This window comes from Carassius auratus, chromosome 12, assembly GCF_003368295.1.
Source record: "Carassius auratus strain Wakin chromosome 12, ASM336829v1, whole genome shotgun sequence".
Lineage (NCBI taxonomy): Eukaryota > Metazoa > Chordata > Actinopteri > Cypriniformes > Cyprinidae > Carassius > Carassius auratus.
In genome coordinates, this window is record NC_039254.1 from 12,481,750 (window position 1) to 12,501,458 (window position 19,709).

The 19,709-nt window shown below is 36.3% G+C and overlaps 1 protein-coding gene across 1 annotated transcript in view; it reads right to left on the reverse strand.

Annotated features, from left to right (window-relative positions):
- Positions 1 to 663: 663 nt before the first annotated feature.
- Positions 664 to 19,709, reverse strand: part of LOC113112178 (glutamate receptor ionotropic, delta-1-like) — a 345,503-nt gene continuing 326,457 nt past the window's right edge. Inside the window, exons 6-9 of the mRNA XM_026277621.1 lie at positions 8,289 to 8,462; positions 3,938 to 4,099; positions 902 to 1,054; positions 664 to 738 (exon numbers count right to left, since the gene is read on the reverse strand). Of these exons, the coding sequence (XP_026133406.1) occupies positions 664 to 738; positions 902 to 1,054; positions 3,938 to 4,099; positions 8,289 to 8,462 (564 nt within the window). The remainder of the gene's footprint in view (positions 739 to 901; positions 1,055 to 3,937; positions 4,100 to 8,288; positions 8,463 to 19,709) is intronic.

The window sequence follows — 19,709 nt, forward strand, 5'->3', positions numbered from 1 at the left end:
TCACTTTGTCTCCATAGCAGGGTGGAAATGCAGTTGGCTATATAAATCTCTTCTTGGGCGGCACTGCTTAGAAGACTAAAGCTTGTGCTCTAATAATGAACAACAACAGGACTGAGCACACTTGACGTACCATTAGCTGTCCCTTCCTTTCATTATAGCTAATAAATGTGCTTTGTATGAGGGGGAGCCAGTACTGCCAGGGCTTGTGTGTGCACGAGCAGGGAGTAAATGGTTGTGGCACTGTGGATCCTAATGGCTATAATGTGATACAGTGGGTTCATAATTCAGGTTGGGATGCAGGGTGATTAAATCTTCATTACCAGCAGAATGTTTCCTCTTCTGTAATTTATATTACTCTTTCTTTTAAATGATGGATGGAGCCAAGCAGTTTATGGCTACAAAAACAAAGCGTGAGAATCAGCAAATCCAGCTAAGAAGAGAAAAGTGGCCGGAATATCTGTAATGAAAATTACTTGTGATTGTTCTAGGAAAAGCACAACAGAAGCTAGCGAAAATATCCAACTATTCTGGTGTGGAATTGAATAAACAGTGTGTAGGGAACACTTAGGTCCTACTGTTTAAACAGGACAATAGGCAAATGCCATAAAGTTCTCATTATAGCACGTTTGGCCTGGCCTGTCTAGTATGCCAAAGCTTGACTCCTCAGTGCTGTTTACACTTGCCTCTTGGCTGTTTGACACAGAGGTAAGGTGTCAAAATGTCAGTCTGGGTAACAATCTGCACAGATAACATTGTCAAGTTGTTCTCATTGGCAAGTCTTTCAAAAGAGCAGATTACTGGCAAACAGGGACCTCAATTTAAGTTAAAATTTTACCAAAGGTGACTGGTAATGGGAAAAATAAATACATAATGAAAAATAATGTCAAAAGAAAGCTTTTACATCAGGTACTAAAAACTGAACTATTGAACTCACTCGCTTTATGTCTTTTCCAAATGTTTCACTGAAGCTGGTCCCCAAAATCTCAAACTGAACATGGGAATTTGATCCATTGTCCATGAAGTCCATTATTCCGGTGAGACCAGTTATACGGCCCTGTGGGAACAAAACTGTCTGAGTCAATACACAATAAAGCAACACAGTAAAAAGAACTGAGGCAGATCAAAGTGCAATGTCCTGTACCTTTTATACACTGAATTTTACCAATTACAATTTGAAACCTTCAGTATTCCTTGGGTTTGACAATAAGAATTGCCATATGGCCTGGGGTCACTGGGAGAGAGGTTTGGCTCAGTTGGCATTATCACCATTTTCCCAAACGGGCCAATTCTGTATTATAAGTGTGGTCATACATACATCTAGAATAAGTTCTGTTTTTTTTTTTTTTTTTTAAGCTTTATCTCAAGTAAAAAAATAAATAAATAAATAAATAATAATAATAAAAAAATAAAAAAAATAATGTACAATTTTAATTTACTGATTTAAGTTACACAAACATTTCATAATATGCTTGATAGAATATACAGTATGTCACAGTTAAAGTTTAAAATGAGTTGGACAGGAACAGTACACAGTATGCTAGTCAGATAATAAAAGTTATTTTAGTTATTATTTACTGGGTCTGATGGATTCTCTGAATAATTTATTAGTATTATTTAAAAAAAAAAAAAAAAAAAAAAAAAAACTGAATTGGTTCTTAGTGTTACCTTATTTGTTTGTGAATCGCATTACACTGCTCACACCATTGTTGCTGTTTAGATCAATACCTCGACATATGATGTCATAATGACAAAACTATACAACATATAGAGTAATTCCATGATGACCATGACATTGCTTTTCTGTTTAGTGATGTAACAAGCACAGTATTAGAAATCTTGGAAGAGAATGGGTTTAAAGTGCAAAACAATAGAAACAACATTGGCGTAATGGGGCTGCATTCATAGTTTAAATAGTGACACATAATTCATAATCTATGGATTTCCTTATTTTTTTTATTTTGACATATAAAATATATCTCGCATGCTGTGCTTTCTTCACACAGTAAATGATGACAGGGAATAGAAAAGGTGACGTAAAGCACTTCTATGGAAACAGACAATGGGAGAGACTTTATTGAGGATTTGAGGAGAGAAAGAGGAGATTCAAGACTTAGTGCAATGAAATAATGTTCAATAACTTCTCAGTCAACCTAGACTCTGAGCATGCAAAATTCAACAGGACATTGTGATCATTCATTCATTCATTCCTTTAACAAATTAATAAACATTTACAATTAAAAAATTCAAAATATGTTCAAATATATATTTGAACATTTACAAATTCAATTGATTACAATATTAAGTGAAATAATAATCAACTGCATGTAAAATTAAATATAATCATGAAGTCCAAACTGACATGGATTCATCAGCAAATAAATTGATCAACAAATAGTTACGTAACAAGCAGGTTTTAATGCAACTTATAAATCGGTGTTAATATTGTTAACAAAAGCTATTAAAAATATTAAATGAAATAAAGCTGAAAAGTTATGAAAACCTATAAATACTGCCTTTGCAGCAAATGGCAATTAAAACTGTTTACAAAAAAAGATAAAGAGTAAATAAATATTTCTTAAACAACACTGTTAAACCCATATATTTTGTTTTATTAGCCTTTTTAATAAAAGCTATGTGAGGCTTACTTAGGCTGGCGACACTGGATGCGTGGCGTAAGCGTCTCAGCTGCGTGGCATGTCCATTTTTAATTTGGCTCTCATGTTAACAGGTTAGAGCTTGCAGACTGCCTGCGTGAGACGCGCGTTTCAGGCGCGGCTCGAGCTTCGCGGAAAACGCGTGCATGCTACAAATAGAACCGATGGATATTTTTTACGCGACACCCAATCGTGTTGGAAGCGTTTCCAGGCAAAATAGAATAGGAAAATATGTTTATATGTCATTTTTTACACAAATACATATTAATTCATGACATTTTGATGTTTGAAAGTCTATGCTCATGCCACGCAGCCAGTGTGTCAACGGCCTTATCTAGGAAAGAAATCTTAATGTTTTCGGTCACACTTTATTTTAAGGTCCAATTTTAATTATTAACAAACTATGAATTTTGCCTCAGTAAACTCCTAATTTGCTGCATATTAATAGTTGTTACATTTTGGTATTGGATTAAGGATGTATATTATCTCCATGCAGAATATGTGCTTTATAAGTACTAAAAACAGCCAATATGTTAATAATAAGCATGCTAATAAGCAACTAGTAAATTGGTCCCTATGCTGAAGTGTTACTATTTTTTTACTTGTCACTCTACACACACACGCGCACACACACACACACACACACACACACACACACACACACACACACACACACACACGCACACACACACACACACACACACACACACATACCTTGAAAGGCTTACAGCTTTGACTTCAGATCAACCAGTGGTCTGACTGTATAGGAGCGGTGGAAGGTTCAGAAACAAATCTATCAGTGGCATGTCCCTCTCAGGGCCGATTAGAGGCTTTCTGCAGTTCTGTGTAGCTCATAGAACGTTAAAAGGCCGTGGAATTGAGGAACACACTAGACTGCTTGCTGCCCAAGGGAGCTCAGAGACGCATCAGCTGCTGCGGCCACCACATCAACTTTTGCACAGCTTTCAATGGCCCCTATGAGAGCTCTGTGTGAGGGCAACCAAAAGCTATCTCAGCTTGACCACTGTGTTAGTGCTCAAGAGAAATGTGATTGCAGCCGTGAGAGGGAAAAACAGGAAACAACCTAGATGAAAGCAATTTGCATTTCAAAAAGGCGTATGTCTGGGAGCTGATGTAAAGCAAAGGAAACTATCATCTTTTCACAGTTGCTTTATTCAACTACTCTCCATCTTGCCACTTCTCATCTTGCTTGCTAGATGTGATATCCCCCTAACGGTGTGACAAGCAGCTCTGAAGAATTCCTAACATCAAACACACTGTACCTTTTGGATCGTCTCCAGCATGGACCAGCCTCCATTCCAGGGCTTGGTTGACTTCCTGATGCAGTTTAGGCTGGCCATACTGTGCCACTTCCGATCTTCTAATTTCCGGTAGAATGCATTGGCCAGCATCAACACACTATCATAAAGGTACAAATTGGACACCTGAAATAAAAATGAAAAAAAAAAATAATTTTATTAAAAATAAAAGGATACAGGAGCCAGTTTTAGAGGTGTCCACCACTCACTGGTCTCTAATTTAAAGCTTGGGGCTGGCATTGGATGAATATCTGACTATTAATATAGTTCTTTTGTTAACCTTAATGGGTCTTATAGGCCAGATTACTTACCAAAACAAATTATTATTATTATTATTATTATAATTATTATAATTATTATTAAATAATATATTTTTATATTTTATGATTTTTAATATTATTATTTCTTTCAAAACACTTAATACTAAATATATAGTTATAAGTCTGAATATATACTTATAAATCCAAATATATATTAATAAATCCAACTATCTAGAAGTAAATCTGGATATATGCTTATAAGTCTGAATATATAGATGTAAATCTGAATAAATAGTTATAAGTCTGAATATATAGTTATAAATCTGAATATGTAAATGTACATCTGAATATGTAGTTATAATTCTGAATATATATTTGTAAATCTGAATATATAGTTATAATTTTGAATATATAAATGCAAATCTGAATATATAGTTATAAATCTGAATATGTAAATGTACATCTGAATATATATTTATAATTTTGAATATATAAGTGTAAATCTGAATATATAGTTATAATTCTGAATACATAAATGTAAATATGAATATATAGTTATAATTCTGAATATACAGTATAGTATATATAATAGTATAGTATATATAATATAGCTATAAAGCTGAATATATAGAAGCAAATCTGAATATATAGAAGTAAACTGCAATATATAGTTAAAGTCTGAATGAATAGAGGTAAATATGAAAAAAAAATGTATACATGTTGTGAATTGAAAATTGTGAATTTAGATTTAATATTCTAAATATAATAGTAAATCACACTGTACGTTCATAAATCATAAGTACATAAATACATCTAAATATACAGGATATAGTCTATTTCAACATAAATATAATATCTTCATTATTAGGAATGTCAATTGGCAGATGTTCTTGCTTTGTTTTTTATTTTATTATTATTTTTTTTAATGAAAACGTTATGTCTATGTATCCTGTACTTGTATCATTGCAGATATTGTGGTTGCACTTTATTTTACAGTACATGTACTAACATGTACTAATAGTGTACTTACAGTGTATTTATCTAAGAACGTTCTGGTAACACAAGGTAACTACATGGGGTAGGGTTAGGTTTAGGGGTAGGTTCAAGATCAAGCCCTTTCTTTCAGAACATGCTGCACAACTCCTTGTTCAAGCTCTTGTTCTGTCCAGGCTAGACTATTGCAATGCCCTCTTGGCAGGTCTTCCAGCCAATTCTATCAAACTTTTACAATTAATTCAGAACACGGCAGCAAGATTAATTTTTAATGAGCCAAAAAGAATACACGTCACACCTCTGTTGACCAACTGTCTTGATCTGTAAGTCGCTTTGGATAAAAGCGTCTGCTAAATGAATAAATGTATGTATATATATATGTATATATATATATATATATATATATATATATATATATATATATACACACCACTTACATTTATAAATTCAGGCTTATAACTATATATTCAGATTTATAAATATATATTCAGATGTACTTCTATATATTCAGAATTATAACTATATATTCAGATTCACTTCTATATATTCAGATTTGCATTTACATATTCAGAATTATAACTAGATATTCAGAATCAAACCTCTATATATTCCGATTTACTACTATATATATATATATATATATATATATATATATATATATATATATATATATTCAGATTTACAACTATATGTTCTGATTTACTTATATATATTCAGACATAACATATACATTAGAGGTGGGCATAGATTAATGTTTTTCATCTAGATTAATCTCACTGTGATTTTGAAATTAATCTAGATTAATCTAGATTAAAATGGCTCATTCAAATTCTGCCGAAGGCATTCTAAATATGTGTGTTACCCAAATAAAACTGACAAACAGTAAGTCTTTGAGAAGGGGTTTATCAAGCTAGGTGGTGCATTAGAAAAGGGGCTCATCTCCTGTTTCCAAAATGCATCACAAAGTGCTTGACAAAGCTGTAAACTAATTCCACATCGCACAAAGTGCAAAACAACCTTACGCCTGTTTCACACCAATGTTTAAGTTTTTTTCAAGTTTGTAGGTGTCAAGGTACAGAAACCAAATAATTAAATGTAAAATAGCACTGGATAGTCTTCAATGTAAAAATGAAATATAAAATCAAACCTACATTTATTCAGACACCTTCAACATTTCTCACATTATTACAGTTTTGCTATATATATCAAAAAGTATATCTGGTGTCTGAATAATTTTTGGTTTGACTGTTAAAACTACAAAGTAAGTGTGAGTGATTTTCATTTTCATTTTCTTGGATTAACATTACAGCTGCCAGCGGCTAAATTAGGCGAGGCCACTTTAAGAGATGATGAACGCATCCAATATAATACACATCCCATTTTCTCTCTCAGCTGTTTACTTTCACTAACTGACAGTTTTTTCGAGTATAATTTCCAAGGTGGATATTTTGACATATTTTGTTTGTATTTGTCGGCACAAGAGCAAAAATAAGCAAATTCGATGTTCAAGTGTTTTGAGATGCCTTTCTCTTCGCAGAAGAGAGCTCGGTTCAGTGTCGCTGTCCGTGATACGCGGCTCTCTCGTGCGCAACACGGCACACGCTACTCTGTTCAGCTTTTCAGCGTCTTGTGTTTGGATGCTTTAATGTTTAAATCGACATGGGGTAAGGCGTAAAAACATGTGAAAAAGATAAGCTTTCTTGACGATGCGCAGCATTGGCCCGTCAACTGTCCATCACATCTTTTTAGGCTAGCCTCAGCCAGTCGGTTATATAAAATATCAAAGTGAAAGTCATCATAGCTTGCTAAGTATAGACCCAGCTCCCAACCCAACTTTGAGAATAGATTAACGCAATATTTTTTTTTTTTATCGCCCGATAAGAGCCTCGCGTTAACGCAGCACGTTAACGCCGATAACGGCCCACCACTAATATATATATATATATATATAATTATTATTATTTTTTGAAATTACCTTCAAAATATAACTCAAGTTATGAGCTGTACACTTCAACTGTGCATACTCTTTCTGTCTGTTGAATGTGCATCAGGAAGTGTCATTTTTCCCTGATCCATCGGATTCAAATCAAAATTTCATGCTTCTCATCCAAGTATGACATTTGCTGAGTGTTACAACCTGCTAGGTGTCAGTTATCATTTCAGCTGATGTATAAAACATAGTACTTGTCCCTACTATACAGACAAAAGCTTCCTGATCATTGAATGACAGGCACGCTAGTTGAGCTGACAGGTCCATACAGGAAGACATTTGTCACACTTTACAGGAACTGACCATCAGTTGGAGGCATTAGCAAAAGCTGTGATGATGACTCCAGTGATTGCATGTTTTTTGAGTGACAGGGAAAGGCACACAATGGTGGAGGCTTGTGTTGACAGTGCAAATTTGCAGACAAAAGCTGAAAGGTTTGTCACTGCTGTAAACTAGTGGTTTGCTTGTCAAGGTGATTAAACATCAAAGAACGTTTAACCCTCGTTTTGATGAATAATTGAGGTGTAAGCCCCAAGAGTATGTGCAGTGTAAAGCTTAGCCGTCTGTTCTGTACTATGAAACTAGTGTTCATGTGAATTCAAGGGATTTAAGCAGATATGTGGATGTCACAGCAGAGGATGGACACATGGACACAATAAATGGGTTTGTGGATAATTGTATAATAAAAGGTTTTCGCAATTGAAAAGGAAATCTATGTTTTAACACACACATATAATATTTAGTAAAATCTTTCAGTCCCAACCTACTACCATGGTAATGCCTGCTGAAAATTCAGCTTTGCCATTAGGAAAACTATTTCACAATTTGTACTGTATTTTTATAGAATAAATGCAGCCTTGGTGATTATAGACTTCTTTCATTCTTTCACTTTCACAAATCTGAGATTTAGCTGAGAGTTTGTGTCCCCATGTCTTTAAAGTAAAAAAAAAAAAAAAATCCCTGATCTTAATCTTTGCTTGTTTTAAGAGGTTGGTTTGAGACTGCATACGGATTTGATCTCTCTTAAAGCATCAGTAAACTTATGATGATGTGGATTCCTATGGTTACTGACCTCCAGCGACTGCAGATACCCCTCCTGAGGGTCGCAGAGCAGTGAGGAGATACGGTGGTTGTTCCTCATACAGCTCACACTGCTATCCTTCCACAGAGGAAAAATCTGCCTGATGACGGTCATCCTCCCCAAGGAACTATGGGCCAGCTCCATAATCTCAGTATCACTGATCTCCTAAACTCACACAGAAAAAAAAATAAATAAATAAAAACCCACACAGAGAAATCATGCTTCTTTATGAATTAAGCCGAATGAAAGTCATGCTGATATAGAGCTATATCACATGGCTACTGTGTGATATTGTTAATTTTAACAATTATATATTACATTGGTGAATAATCTATATTGTTTGAAATAAACACATATTCACTATTAACTAGAGTACATAATAAACTCTTACAGTATGTTACATTTAGATACCGGACTGGGTTAAGAGATCTAGAACATGGACATGCAGAATAAGGCATTAAATATGCTTTGCAAGTACTAATAAACAGCCAATATGCTACTAACACGCATGCTTATAAACGAGTTAATAGTGAAAATTGTATTCGATATTAATTTGTTGGAATGTCATATTAACTTGTGGGAATGTGATAATGCTGTACGTTGTGGGCACGAGATCATTTTGTAGAAGAGACAACATCCTTATGTTGTCGCCACACAAAGTGAAATTGTCGCCTCAAGATGCTATGTAATGGAACAACATAATTTATTTTAGTGCATTTAATGCATAAAACCTGCATGACCATATCAACCTGATTCATTTTTTATCTTTATTTTGATCTCTAAAGATTCTAAATAGTTCATTTTGTTAGACAGGTTAAAGTGATTTCTTGATTCAATAGCTTTTGTTTTGTCCCTGAATAAATTAAATCATCATTTAAAAACTGCATTATGTATTTATTTGCACTATCTTTGTGTAATATTACAATTTGTTTTGATAATCACAATATTTTAACTGTAACTTGCAAAAAATACATTTTCTTAAATATTGCAAAAACCTTTTAACAGCACTTCATTTGCCGAGTTACCATTGCATTTTAAAAAGGCCTCAGGACAAAGAGAAAAGGAACTTGAAAAAGAAAATGGCATAATAAATATTTTATAACGTGCAGGACATTGAGTTAAGAAGAACTCAGAGAAGAATATGAAACAATAAATATACAAGCAATTTTAAAGCAGTATAAGGAAGGCAGAGCTGTCACTAGCCGGGTATTATTACTGCAAATTGGTTTATTTAAAAACAAACAAACAAACATACACACACACACACACACACACACACACATTGGTGTGAAAAAGTGTTGGTCCCCTTCCTGATTTCTTATTTTTTGGCATATTTTTCACACTTTAATTTTCGGGTCATCAAAATTTTTTAAATATTAGTAAAAGATAACACAACATGTAGTTTTTAATATAAAGGTTTTTATTATTAAGCGAAAACTATATCCAAAACTACATGGCCCTGTGTGAAAAAGTGTTTTCCCCATTAATCTAATAACTGGTTGGGCCACCATTAGCAGAAACAACTGCAATCAAGCATTTGCGATAATTTGCAATGAGTCTATTACAATGCTGTGGAGGAATTTTGGTCCACTCATCTATGCAGAATTGTTGTAATTCAGTCACATTGGAGGGTTTTCGAGCATGGACCGCCTTTTTAAGGTCATGCCATAGCATCTCAAAAGGATTCAGGTCAGACTTTGACTAGGCCGCTCCAACATCTTCATTTTGTTTTTCTTCAGCCATTTAGAGGTGGACTTGCTGGTGTGTTTTGGATCATTGTCCTGCAGCAGAACTCAAGTTCACTTCAGCTTAAGATCACAAAAAGATGGCCTGACATTTTCCTTCAGGATTTTTAAGTAAACAGCAGAATTCATGATTCCATTTATTCTTAGAGGTCCTGAAGCAGCAAAACAGCCCCAGACCATCACACTACCACCACCATATTTTACTGTTGTATGATGTTCTTTTCTTGAAATGCAGTGTTATTTTTGAGCCAGACGTAATGGGACACATACCTTCCAAAAATTTCAACTTTGTCTCCTCAGTCCACAGAATATTTTCCCCAAAGCATTGGGGATCATCAAGATGTTTTCTGGCAAAACGGAGACGAGCCCTTTATGTTCTTTGTGCTCAGCAGCATTTTGCATCTTGGAACTCTGTCATTCAGAACATTTATTGCCAAGTCTCTTTCATATGGTGGAGTCATGAACACTGACCTTAACTGAGGCAAATAAGGCCTGCATTTCTTTGGCTGTTGTTGTGGGGTCTTTTGTGACCTCTTGGATGAGTCGTCGCTGTGCTCTTGGGGTAATTTTGGTCGGCTGGCCATTCCTGGGAAGGTTCTCCAATAGTACAATATTTGATGCTTCGATAGGAGCAACCTGATTCGACTACCAATACGATCAGGCCATTTTGGCTATATGGGGGTGCTCGATGTCCGATTTCACATAGAACAACCTGTTTTCTCCCAAGAAGTTAATATACAGCCTATTATTATAATTCTGCTTGTACATTCCCACTTTATAATTAGTCTAGGGGAATTGAGGAATACGTAACAAAATGAAAGGAAAGTCCACATGGAGCCCCTCATCCCAGTCCTAAATAATACTGTCAACCACTAAAGGATCCACTATAATTTAATTATTTACAGGAATAACAGGAAGAAAGCAAAAAGGCTTCAGGAGGAGGGATAGCCAAAATAGCAAACAAAACATATCTTACTCAATTTTAAAATATAACCTCACACAGGGACAAATAAAAGTAACAAAAAGACAATAACACCTCAACTACCTAGCTTACCCAAAACAGGAGAATATTATAACGTAGACAATTTTACCAATCTTAAGTGAAGAACTATAAAAGTTAAGTTTAACAATCTAGGTGGAAGCACAGCAACACAGACTGAAACTCAGCACAGATTTGGCATTAATCAAAAAAAAAAAAAAAAAAAAAAAACTACAACTAGCAACACTTGTCTGGGGCTGCAGAGACAGTCCATGTGGGTAGAGGGAAGTGGCTAACTCCTTTCTCAAAAATTATCTTTTTCTCTCTCCCTCAGCTATGCTATCTTGGTTGATTTTATAGCCGGTTTACTCTCTGTAGAAGCTAGTGAATCCCTGCATCTCAATGTTCATACTATCCATCCTAAATAGTATGTAAGATTAGAATAAGTGTGTCCCAAAGCATAGTATGTTGAAAAGAGTATGCCAAAAGTCCCCAGATGGTCTACTATTTCAGGTCGATTTTGAAGTGTGGATCTGTGCATCTATTGGCTAAAATTGCCTACTCTTCTACTTCTTATTCTTCTCCAAAAGAGTACATACTTTAAGAGCTTAGTATAAGTAAGCACATTGAAACGCAGGGAATGAGTCAGTTGGTCATCAGCAAACAAGTATCAGGTGCCAGTAATCAGCTCCTATTACAGTAGAATAGCAACGCAGGAGATAAAACTGATAAAACACAGTACAATTTGTCACAGGATGAAACACTTCCAATAAAAATCTGAAAAGAAATAAGCTTTTAATAAATATTTTTAATGTGCATGAATAAATCCAACCACCTCTATGACAGATTTAAGTTTCACTTTGCATGATCTGTAACTAATGGAGGAGCATCTTGGCAGCTAGGATTTAAATCTTTAACAAGACAAAACTAACACAGGCATAGTGAAAGACTGGATTTTTATTTTATTTTATTTTATTAACAGGTAGGGTACAAGTGATTTCAAATCATTTCAGCCATTTCTAATTTGATGCATGTATGCTGTAAACATAAGCACTGATCCTGTGGGTGCTTGGGTTCATAAAAATATATATATTGAGATATTTGTTATTCATTTTGGCTAAACTGATCTGGCAATCTATCCCATGTATACTTGTGTTTGCACTCTGGAGATAATCAAAAGGTTTATTTTTGTCCAGTGATAAGTCTTGTAAAAACTTGTGAATCCTCTCATTATAGAAAAAATAAAAATAAAAAATAAAAAAATAAAAACCTTAATGAGATTGCGATTAAGACAAGGGATAGCTTTTTTAGTGATAATACAGGCTGTGCTCTTTGTGTCCTTTCTATATAGCATATAATCCATTAAGAATTTGTATAGAATTTTTTTTTTTTTTCAGCCACATACAAACTGCAAAGTTTCGAGAAAAAATGACATATGCATATTTATACAGGATTCACACTCAAAAGATCAATGGACAGGACAAAATATACGTTAAAATGTTTGTGAATTGATGCTACATGCAGTGTTTGAATTGAGGGGGGGCAGGGGGTCCGGGATCACCCCCATAAGCATCAAGGGACCCCCCCCCATAAGGCCCAAAAAAATGACCTTGGGGGGTCCCCTGGTTTTTCAAAATATTTAAATAGAAAATAGAAAAAAAAAAACTATTTGACATAGCCTTATCTATTTTTTTTTATCAAAGTATTGTGCTGCCGCTCCCATAAAAAGCTACTTCAAATTAGATGTGCGTCTGAAAATATGCCATACACTGTTTTCTGAAGGAATTTACAGACCGCGGGCGAGACATCACTGTCCTGCCTCATTATTTTACCTCACGATGACGGTAAGATTATATTTCTTTGTTTTATGATCATTTGATATACCCAATTTACTGCTACTGAATAAGTGTTTTTTTTTCTTGTGATGCTAGCTCACTATCAGATTGTTAGTTGTAAATTAGCCATCTAACGTAATTCTGAGAAAAAAAAAGCTAGCATTGCACCCATTCTGAATTAAAAATAATTTTAAATCTAGGAACCTTAAGGCCGCATGTCCACCAAAGCATTTTTCCCCGCAGGTAGCGTTGAAGAATGGTCAACTTTGGATAAAAATCTGCGCTCGTCACTGTCACTTTCTAGTCAGCTGACCAATCAGAGTGCAGGAGGGGCGGGCCAAATTACACAACAATCAACAACTGTTATTTGTTACAATGGCGTGTCAACAAGAGCAACAACGAGATTTTTTAAATTTACCAAATCAGATAAAAGTAACAGTTTAGCGGTTATTCTGTATCATAGCAACCAACGCGTCTCAACCACTGATCTATAATATAGATATTATATATAGATCAGTGGTGTCAACTGAAACAACCCAGCCCACAAAAAGCGCTCTCATGCGCTGACAGGTGGGCATTTTCGGCAGAGCACCTGGCTTTTTCAGCAGCCTAAAAACCCTTTGGTGGACACAGGGCCTAACTGCTCAAAAACAGTGTTAATTTAATTAACGACATTATTACAGATTAATATGTTCACCAGGTGAAGGCTTTTTTTTGTCAACGATGACAAAGCAGGTTTGCTTATTCTCACAAATTGTGTGTGAGACACACATGCATTGATTATTACGCTGAAGACAAACATGCAGATCAACCGTTTTAGTTATGAATTGTATCCTATTTTCCGTTATTATGTATAGCCTAATACAATTAATGTAGTATTCAAGGTTAAATGGAGAAAATGGTTTTAAATTAAATGCAAAGAGACATATTAATGGAAGAAAATACTGAATTTAACACAAGAAAAGTAAGTACAGTAGGCCTATTCATGTGAATTGATAGTGAATCAAGAGATCGAAATTGATTAATGGTCATCAGCATCGTAATCGTATCAAATACTTTTTATTTTTTACCCTCTTGTAGAAACATTATTGTGACAAAACATATATTTAATGTAGTCTCTCATTTACCACTATATAAGTTTTCCCAACTATGACAACTTCTGCTAGAAAATATGAAATGGTTATGTAACTACATTCAAGTAGTTACGAGCTTTGACACAAATCGAACACTGGGTACATGTCACACTTTCTAAAGCACGCTCAGTATTTAAAGCACACCAATAAATGGACATAAATGTGTTTTGGCAGTGTGTGAACACAACCACCCTACAATGATAAAATCCACCCTCATCCAGAGATGTATAAAGTACTAGAGACCCATACTTGAGTAAAAGTACAAGTGCTCTATCAAAAAAGTGACTTGAGTAGAAGTTGAAGTGCTCTTTAAGCATCACACTTAAGTAGAAGTATTAAAGTATTCAACATTTTTTGTACTTAAGTATTGCAAGTAGTCTATTTTAAAATTTACTACTCAAGTACTGAAAGTAAAAGTAAAAGTAAAAGTATTGTTATGTAGTTATTAAAGAAAGTAGTCAAAAGTTTGAACATATTGTTTTTACTATTTCAAATGATTAACCTAAAGGACAATCACAATTCCTTTGACTGTAACTTTTTGTAAAAAAAAAAAAATAAAAAATAAAAAACAGATTAAAGGGTTATTTCGCCCAATTTGCAAAATTATGTCATTAATAACTTACCCTCATGTTGTTTCAAACATGTAAGACCTCCGTTTATCTTTATCTTATAGATTTAGTCTGAGAGCTCTAAGTCCCTCTATTGAAGCTGTGTGTACGGTCTACTGTCCATGTCCAAAAAGGTAAGAAAAACATCTTCAAAGTAGTCCATGTGACATCAGAGGGTCAGTTAAATATAAAAAATAGCAAAAACTACGACTTTATTCAGCATTGTCTTCTCTTCCGTGTCTGTTGTTAGACAGTTCAAAACAAAGCAGTTTGTGATATCGGTTTCGTGAACGAATCATTAGATGTAACCGGATCTTTTTGAAACAGTTCACCAAATCGAACTGAATCGTTTTAAACGGTTCGCGTCTCCAATACGCATTAATCCACAAATGACTTAAGCTGTTAACTTTTTTTAATGTGGCTGACACTCCCTCTGAGTTAAAACAAGCCAATGTACCGGAGCAATTCATTTACTCAAACAGTAGACTGACTGAACTGATGTGAAGAGAGAACTGAAGATGAACACCGAGCCGAGCCAGATAATGAACAAAAGACTGACTCGTTCACGAGTCAAGATCCGTTTAAGAATTTGTGTCCGATTCGAGAACCGAGGGGCTGATGATACTGCGCATGTGTGATTCAGCGTGAAGCAAATCGACACACAGTGCTGGACCGAACTGGTTTATTGAATCGAACTGTCAGAAAGAACTACTGGTGATCCGGAAACCGATGCAACCGGTTCTTGACTCGTGAACGAGTCATTATCTGGCTCGGCTCAGTGTTCATCTCTTTCTTCACAGCAGTTCAGTCAGCACGCGCAGTCTTCTTAATCGCTTGATTCGCTCAATGATGTGCCAGCTTCATCAAACCTGCCATCTACAGTTCTGGCAGTGGTAATGTGGATAATGAGTAACGATGCAGCACATAACAAAAATAACGGAGTAAAAGTATTAAACTCATTGAAAATATGTACTGAAGTAAAAGTGGAAGTAGGGGAAAAAATACTACTCTAGTAAAGTACAGATACCGCCTTTTAGTACTTAAGTACAGTAGTGAAGTAGTTCTTGTTCGTTACTATACATCTCTGCCCTCATCCTCATTTTTTAATCCCCTTTAAACCAAATTTATCTCACTAGGTCTGCCGTTTTGATTCTCATGCAGTGTGATGTCACATTGTATAGGGCCGTGCCACAAGGGTGGGTTGACAGCTCTGCATTGTTTTAGTTTTTGCCCTCAGTGGTTGTACACTGTCCTCCTTTTTCTCCATACTCGAGCAGCTGTAACGTCAACAATGTCTCACAAGCAATCCTGATACTCTTTGTTTGGATGTAAGACAAAACAAAATAGTCTTAATTTAATAGTGGAGCTGCTGAGGACACTGTGGATTACTTTTATTTTTCAAGGGAATGTGCCTAAAAATTTCCCTAAATATGTGTATCACTCCAGACTCCTTTGTGTACTGCACTTATTTGATTCGTTGTGCGGCTTGGTCCATTGATCCACATTTGGCTTCCCATATGTTCGGCTAAACACCGGTTCCCTCACCTGCTAATACCGACTGTTTATTGCTGTATCTATACAATGCAGAAAAGCATATACACGACACCCTCTTCTGGAGATGGGATGGGGATATGCAGCTCAATTGCATTAAAAGCGATGCACTCCAAGAAAGCAATTTTTTTTGACACACCACAAAAATTTCATTTTCCAGCTGTTATTATTAATGATATATTGGGTATTTTAGGCTGAAACTTCACAGACACATTCTGGGGACACCCAAGACCAATATTACATATTGTAAAAAGGGGCATGATAGTTGCCCTTTAATTCTGGAACCAGGCCTGGATAAAACTAGCTGTGTTTTAGCAGTTTAACAATATTCTTTAGTATTATTTAAATAATATTATTTAGTCTCATTTAAACATTTCAGAGGTTCCTGGGGCATATGGCAGCTGCAGCGACACGCTGCTGGGGCTGCTCCATATAAGACCACTTCAGCACTGCCTCCATGGCAGTCCCAAGGTGTAAATGACAGCGTGTCACTCACTGGTTCCAAGTCACATCGGTCTGCCTCCAAACATTCAGCCTGTGGTCTGACTGTACGTTTCTCCAGGCAGGAGTGCCCCTACAATAGGTCTTCAGGTATGCTGTGGTACACACAGATGCCTCCACAACCGACTGGGGTGCCATGTACAATGGGCAAGCAGTCTAGGGGTTGTGGATGGGCCCCCAACAGTAGTGGCATATAAATTGCCTAAAGTTCTTAGTGGTGTAGCTTGCCTTGAACCATTTCCAATGGTGTATATGAGGCAAGAACATACTGGTCCGTCGGACAACACTGCAACTGTTGTGTACATCAGCCAACAAGGTGGCTTGCACTGCTTTCACATGTCACTTCTTGTCTGTCACCTCTTTTGGAGTCAGTAGCATCTGAGGTAGCTTCATGACATTCATATTACAGGGCTCCTAAACTGTGCGGCCGATGAGCTGTCACCAGCTGTGCTCTCTGAATAGTGGAGAGTCCATCCCCAGACACTCAAGCTAATTTAGAGACATTTCAGGATGGCTCAGGTAGACCTGTTTACCTCTCCAGAAATGTCCCACTGCTAGCTTTTAACTCTTGGCACATACATAGTAGCACACAGCTAGCTGAGGGGCCTGCACAAATATGCGTTTCCCCCAGAGTGCCTTCTCACACAAACGAGTCAATACAGAGTCAGGGAGGACTAGGAGCAAGTCTTGCTTGTTGCACCCTTTTGGCCCAACCTGACCTGTGCAACTAAGGCTCCTCACGACATCCCCTTCCTGATCTACTGACTCAGAGATGGGACACCATGTTTTGTCCCTGGATGGGATGCAGAGGTTCTAGGTGACCTCCCCTTAAGAGGTAGCAGGTGCTGTCTTACAGACATGCTTATGCCTTAAAGAGGAACCTGTTTGTCAAGTGGCGTTCCTCTCCCCGAGAGGACCCCGAAGATGCCCAATCAGAGTCGTGCCCTCCTTTCTGCACCTTTTAAGGCTCCATCCGTAAAGTCTACATTGCTGCTATTTCCACAAATTAAGACCCTGTAGAGGGAAAGACAGTTGGGAAGCATAACCTTGTCATCAGGTTCCTTAGGGGGGGGCGAGAAGGTTAAATCTTCCTCGTCCCCACTCTATACCCTCTTGGGACCTGACTCAGGTGCTCAGAGCACTATGGCATGGTCCATTTGAGCCTTTGCAGTCAGTTGAGCTGAAGTTTCTTTCAATGAAAACCCCACTCCTGGTTTTATTGGCCTCCAGCAAGAGGGTAGGGGACCTGCAAGTATCATCATTTGACAAACCCTACCTAGAGTTTGGGCTGGCTGACTCCCAGGTGACCCTGAGGCTCCAGCCCAGCTACGTGCCTAAGGTCCCTACTACACCCTTAACCCCTTACTAGTAACCCCCCTTTTTTGGCATGGAGACCGAAATTACATACCCAAAATAAAAAGGTTTCTGCTCATGATTCTTTCTGACTAGATACATAATCAACCTTTGTTCACAAAGCTGACACTTTAAAGTTTACTGTTCAGGAATCAGAATCACTCAGACTGTTATGATAATAGAGATATATAAGCTCAAACATAAAAACAAAAATAAAAATATTAAAAACATATGTTTTAAATGTATTTAAAAAAATGTTGATGTAGGAAATGAGTTTGAAAACACAGTGTAGCTAAGGCCACAAGTCTTCCAAGACTTCATAAAAAATTTCATAATCGAATCTGTAAAACTGTGAATTTTATGAAATATTTTCTAAGGCCATGTCATGTGTGTTTTTAGAGAAGGCTAATCAGATTGATTTATGGCACTTGTCATCTCTGTAAGATCTCACATGTAAACTCTCCTGTGCTCTTTGTGTATGTTTCACTGTAGAAAACTGCCCGAATCATGATTGTATTGTTCTCACCAAACGGTTCTTTCACACCTCCGCCAAGTATGACACATTATCCGCATTATTCTTTTATCATTATTCTTTTGTTTTTATTCCACCTTTATTAGCCTTGATTGTGGTTTTTCAGGCTTTACAAAGCAACAAAGCAGCGATCTCACTTCAGTCTCTCTTTGCATTTAGCCCTTATTTATCAAAAGTCTTACTATAAAAATACAACAAAACATTTTCTTACGACCTTACGTGAATTATTGAGACAAAAATGCATTATGAAGAAGAAAAGCACCTGCTATTAGTAGCATTGGTGCAAACGTTAGCATCAAGCTACATCTGACAATTTATGAAATTATTAGTACACTTTTACTCAAAACTCACTTTAAACCCCGATCGAGTGTTTATAATAACTTCCTTTAGCGATCAGGGGTGGAATTTGGTCGTTTACTGTTGTAAAAATATGTTATTTGTAGCCTTTTTCATTGCTGCACAAGTTAGCATTTCCAATGTACATTTTCGATTTTTTTTTATAAAAACGCCCCAGATCTCAAGAAATTCTCATACCAAGCTTTACTATCGTAATCGCGGGTTTATTATTCGGATATTTCGTGTGTACAGAGGTGTTTCAGTGTTGTTTTGGCCATATAACTACCAGGAAGTGTGCAGGAAGCATGTGACACGATGGGGCGGTGTCCAGATATGAAACTCTAAGATTGACGTTTGAAAGACCCAATCAGAGTCTGAGTCACACACCGCACGAGCTGTGACTACTGCACGCACACACAGATCGCTGGGAGAGGCTGTTTAAAATCTGATCGCGTAAATCCGTGGAAAATGAATAGAAATGACGATTCTGTCTGAAGAAATATGAAGTAAACATCAGTAAATATATCCATATATCTCCGCAGATATGCATCTTTGGTCTGTAAATCCTTATTGACGCTGTTCAGTGAGTCTATGTGAACACAAATAAACCGCTCTTGACGTGACTGAATATGAGTGAGTTGTGAATTTCTATTCAAAATGTGGCATAGTACGGATTTATTATTTTGCACTCCTGACATAAATCACTAAATATCTGTCACTGCAACAATGTTTTATCAAAATATTGGTCAAATATCGAAGCTTGAGTCTTTAAACTTTCCATTGATGCACAGTTTGTCCAGATGAAGTAAGACAGTGATGTTTAATGTGCTGTGAAAGTG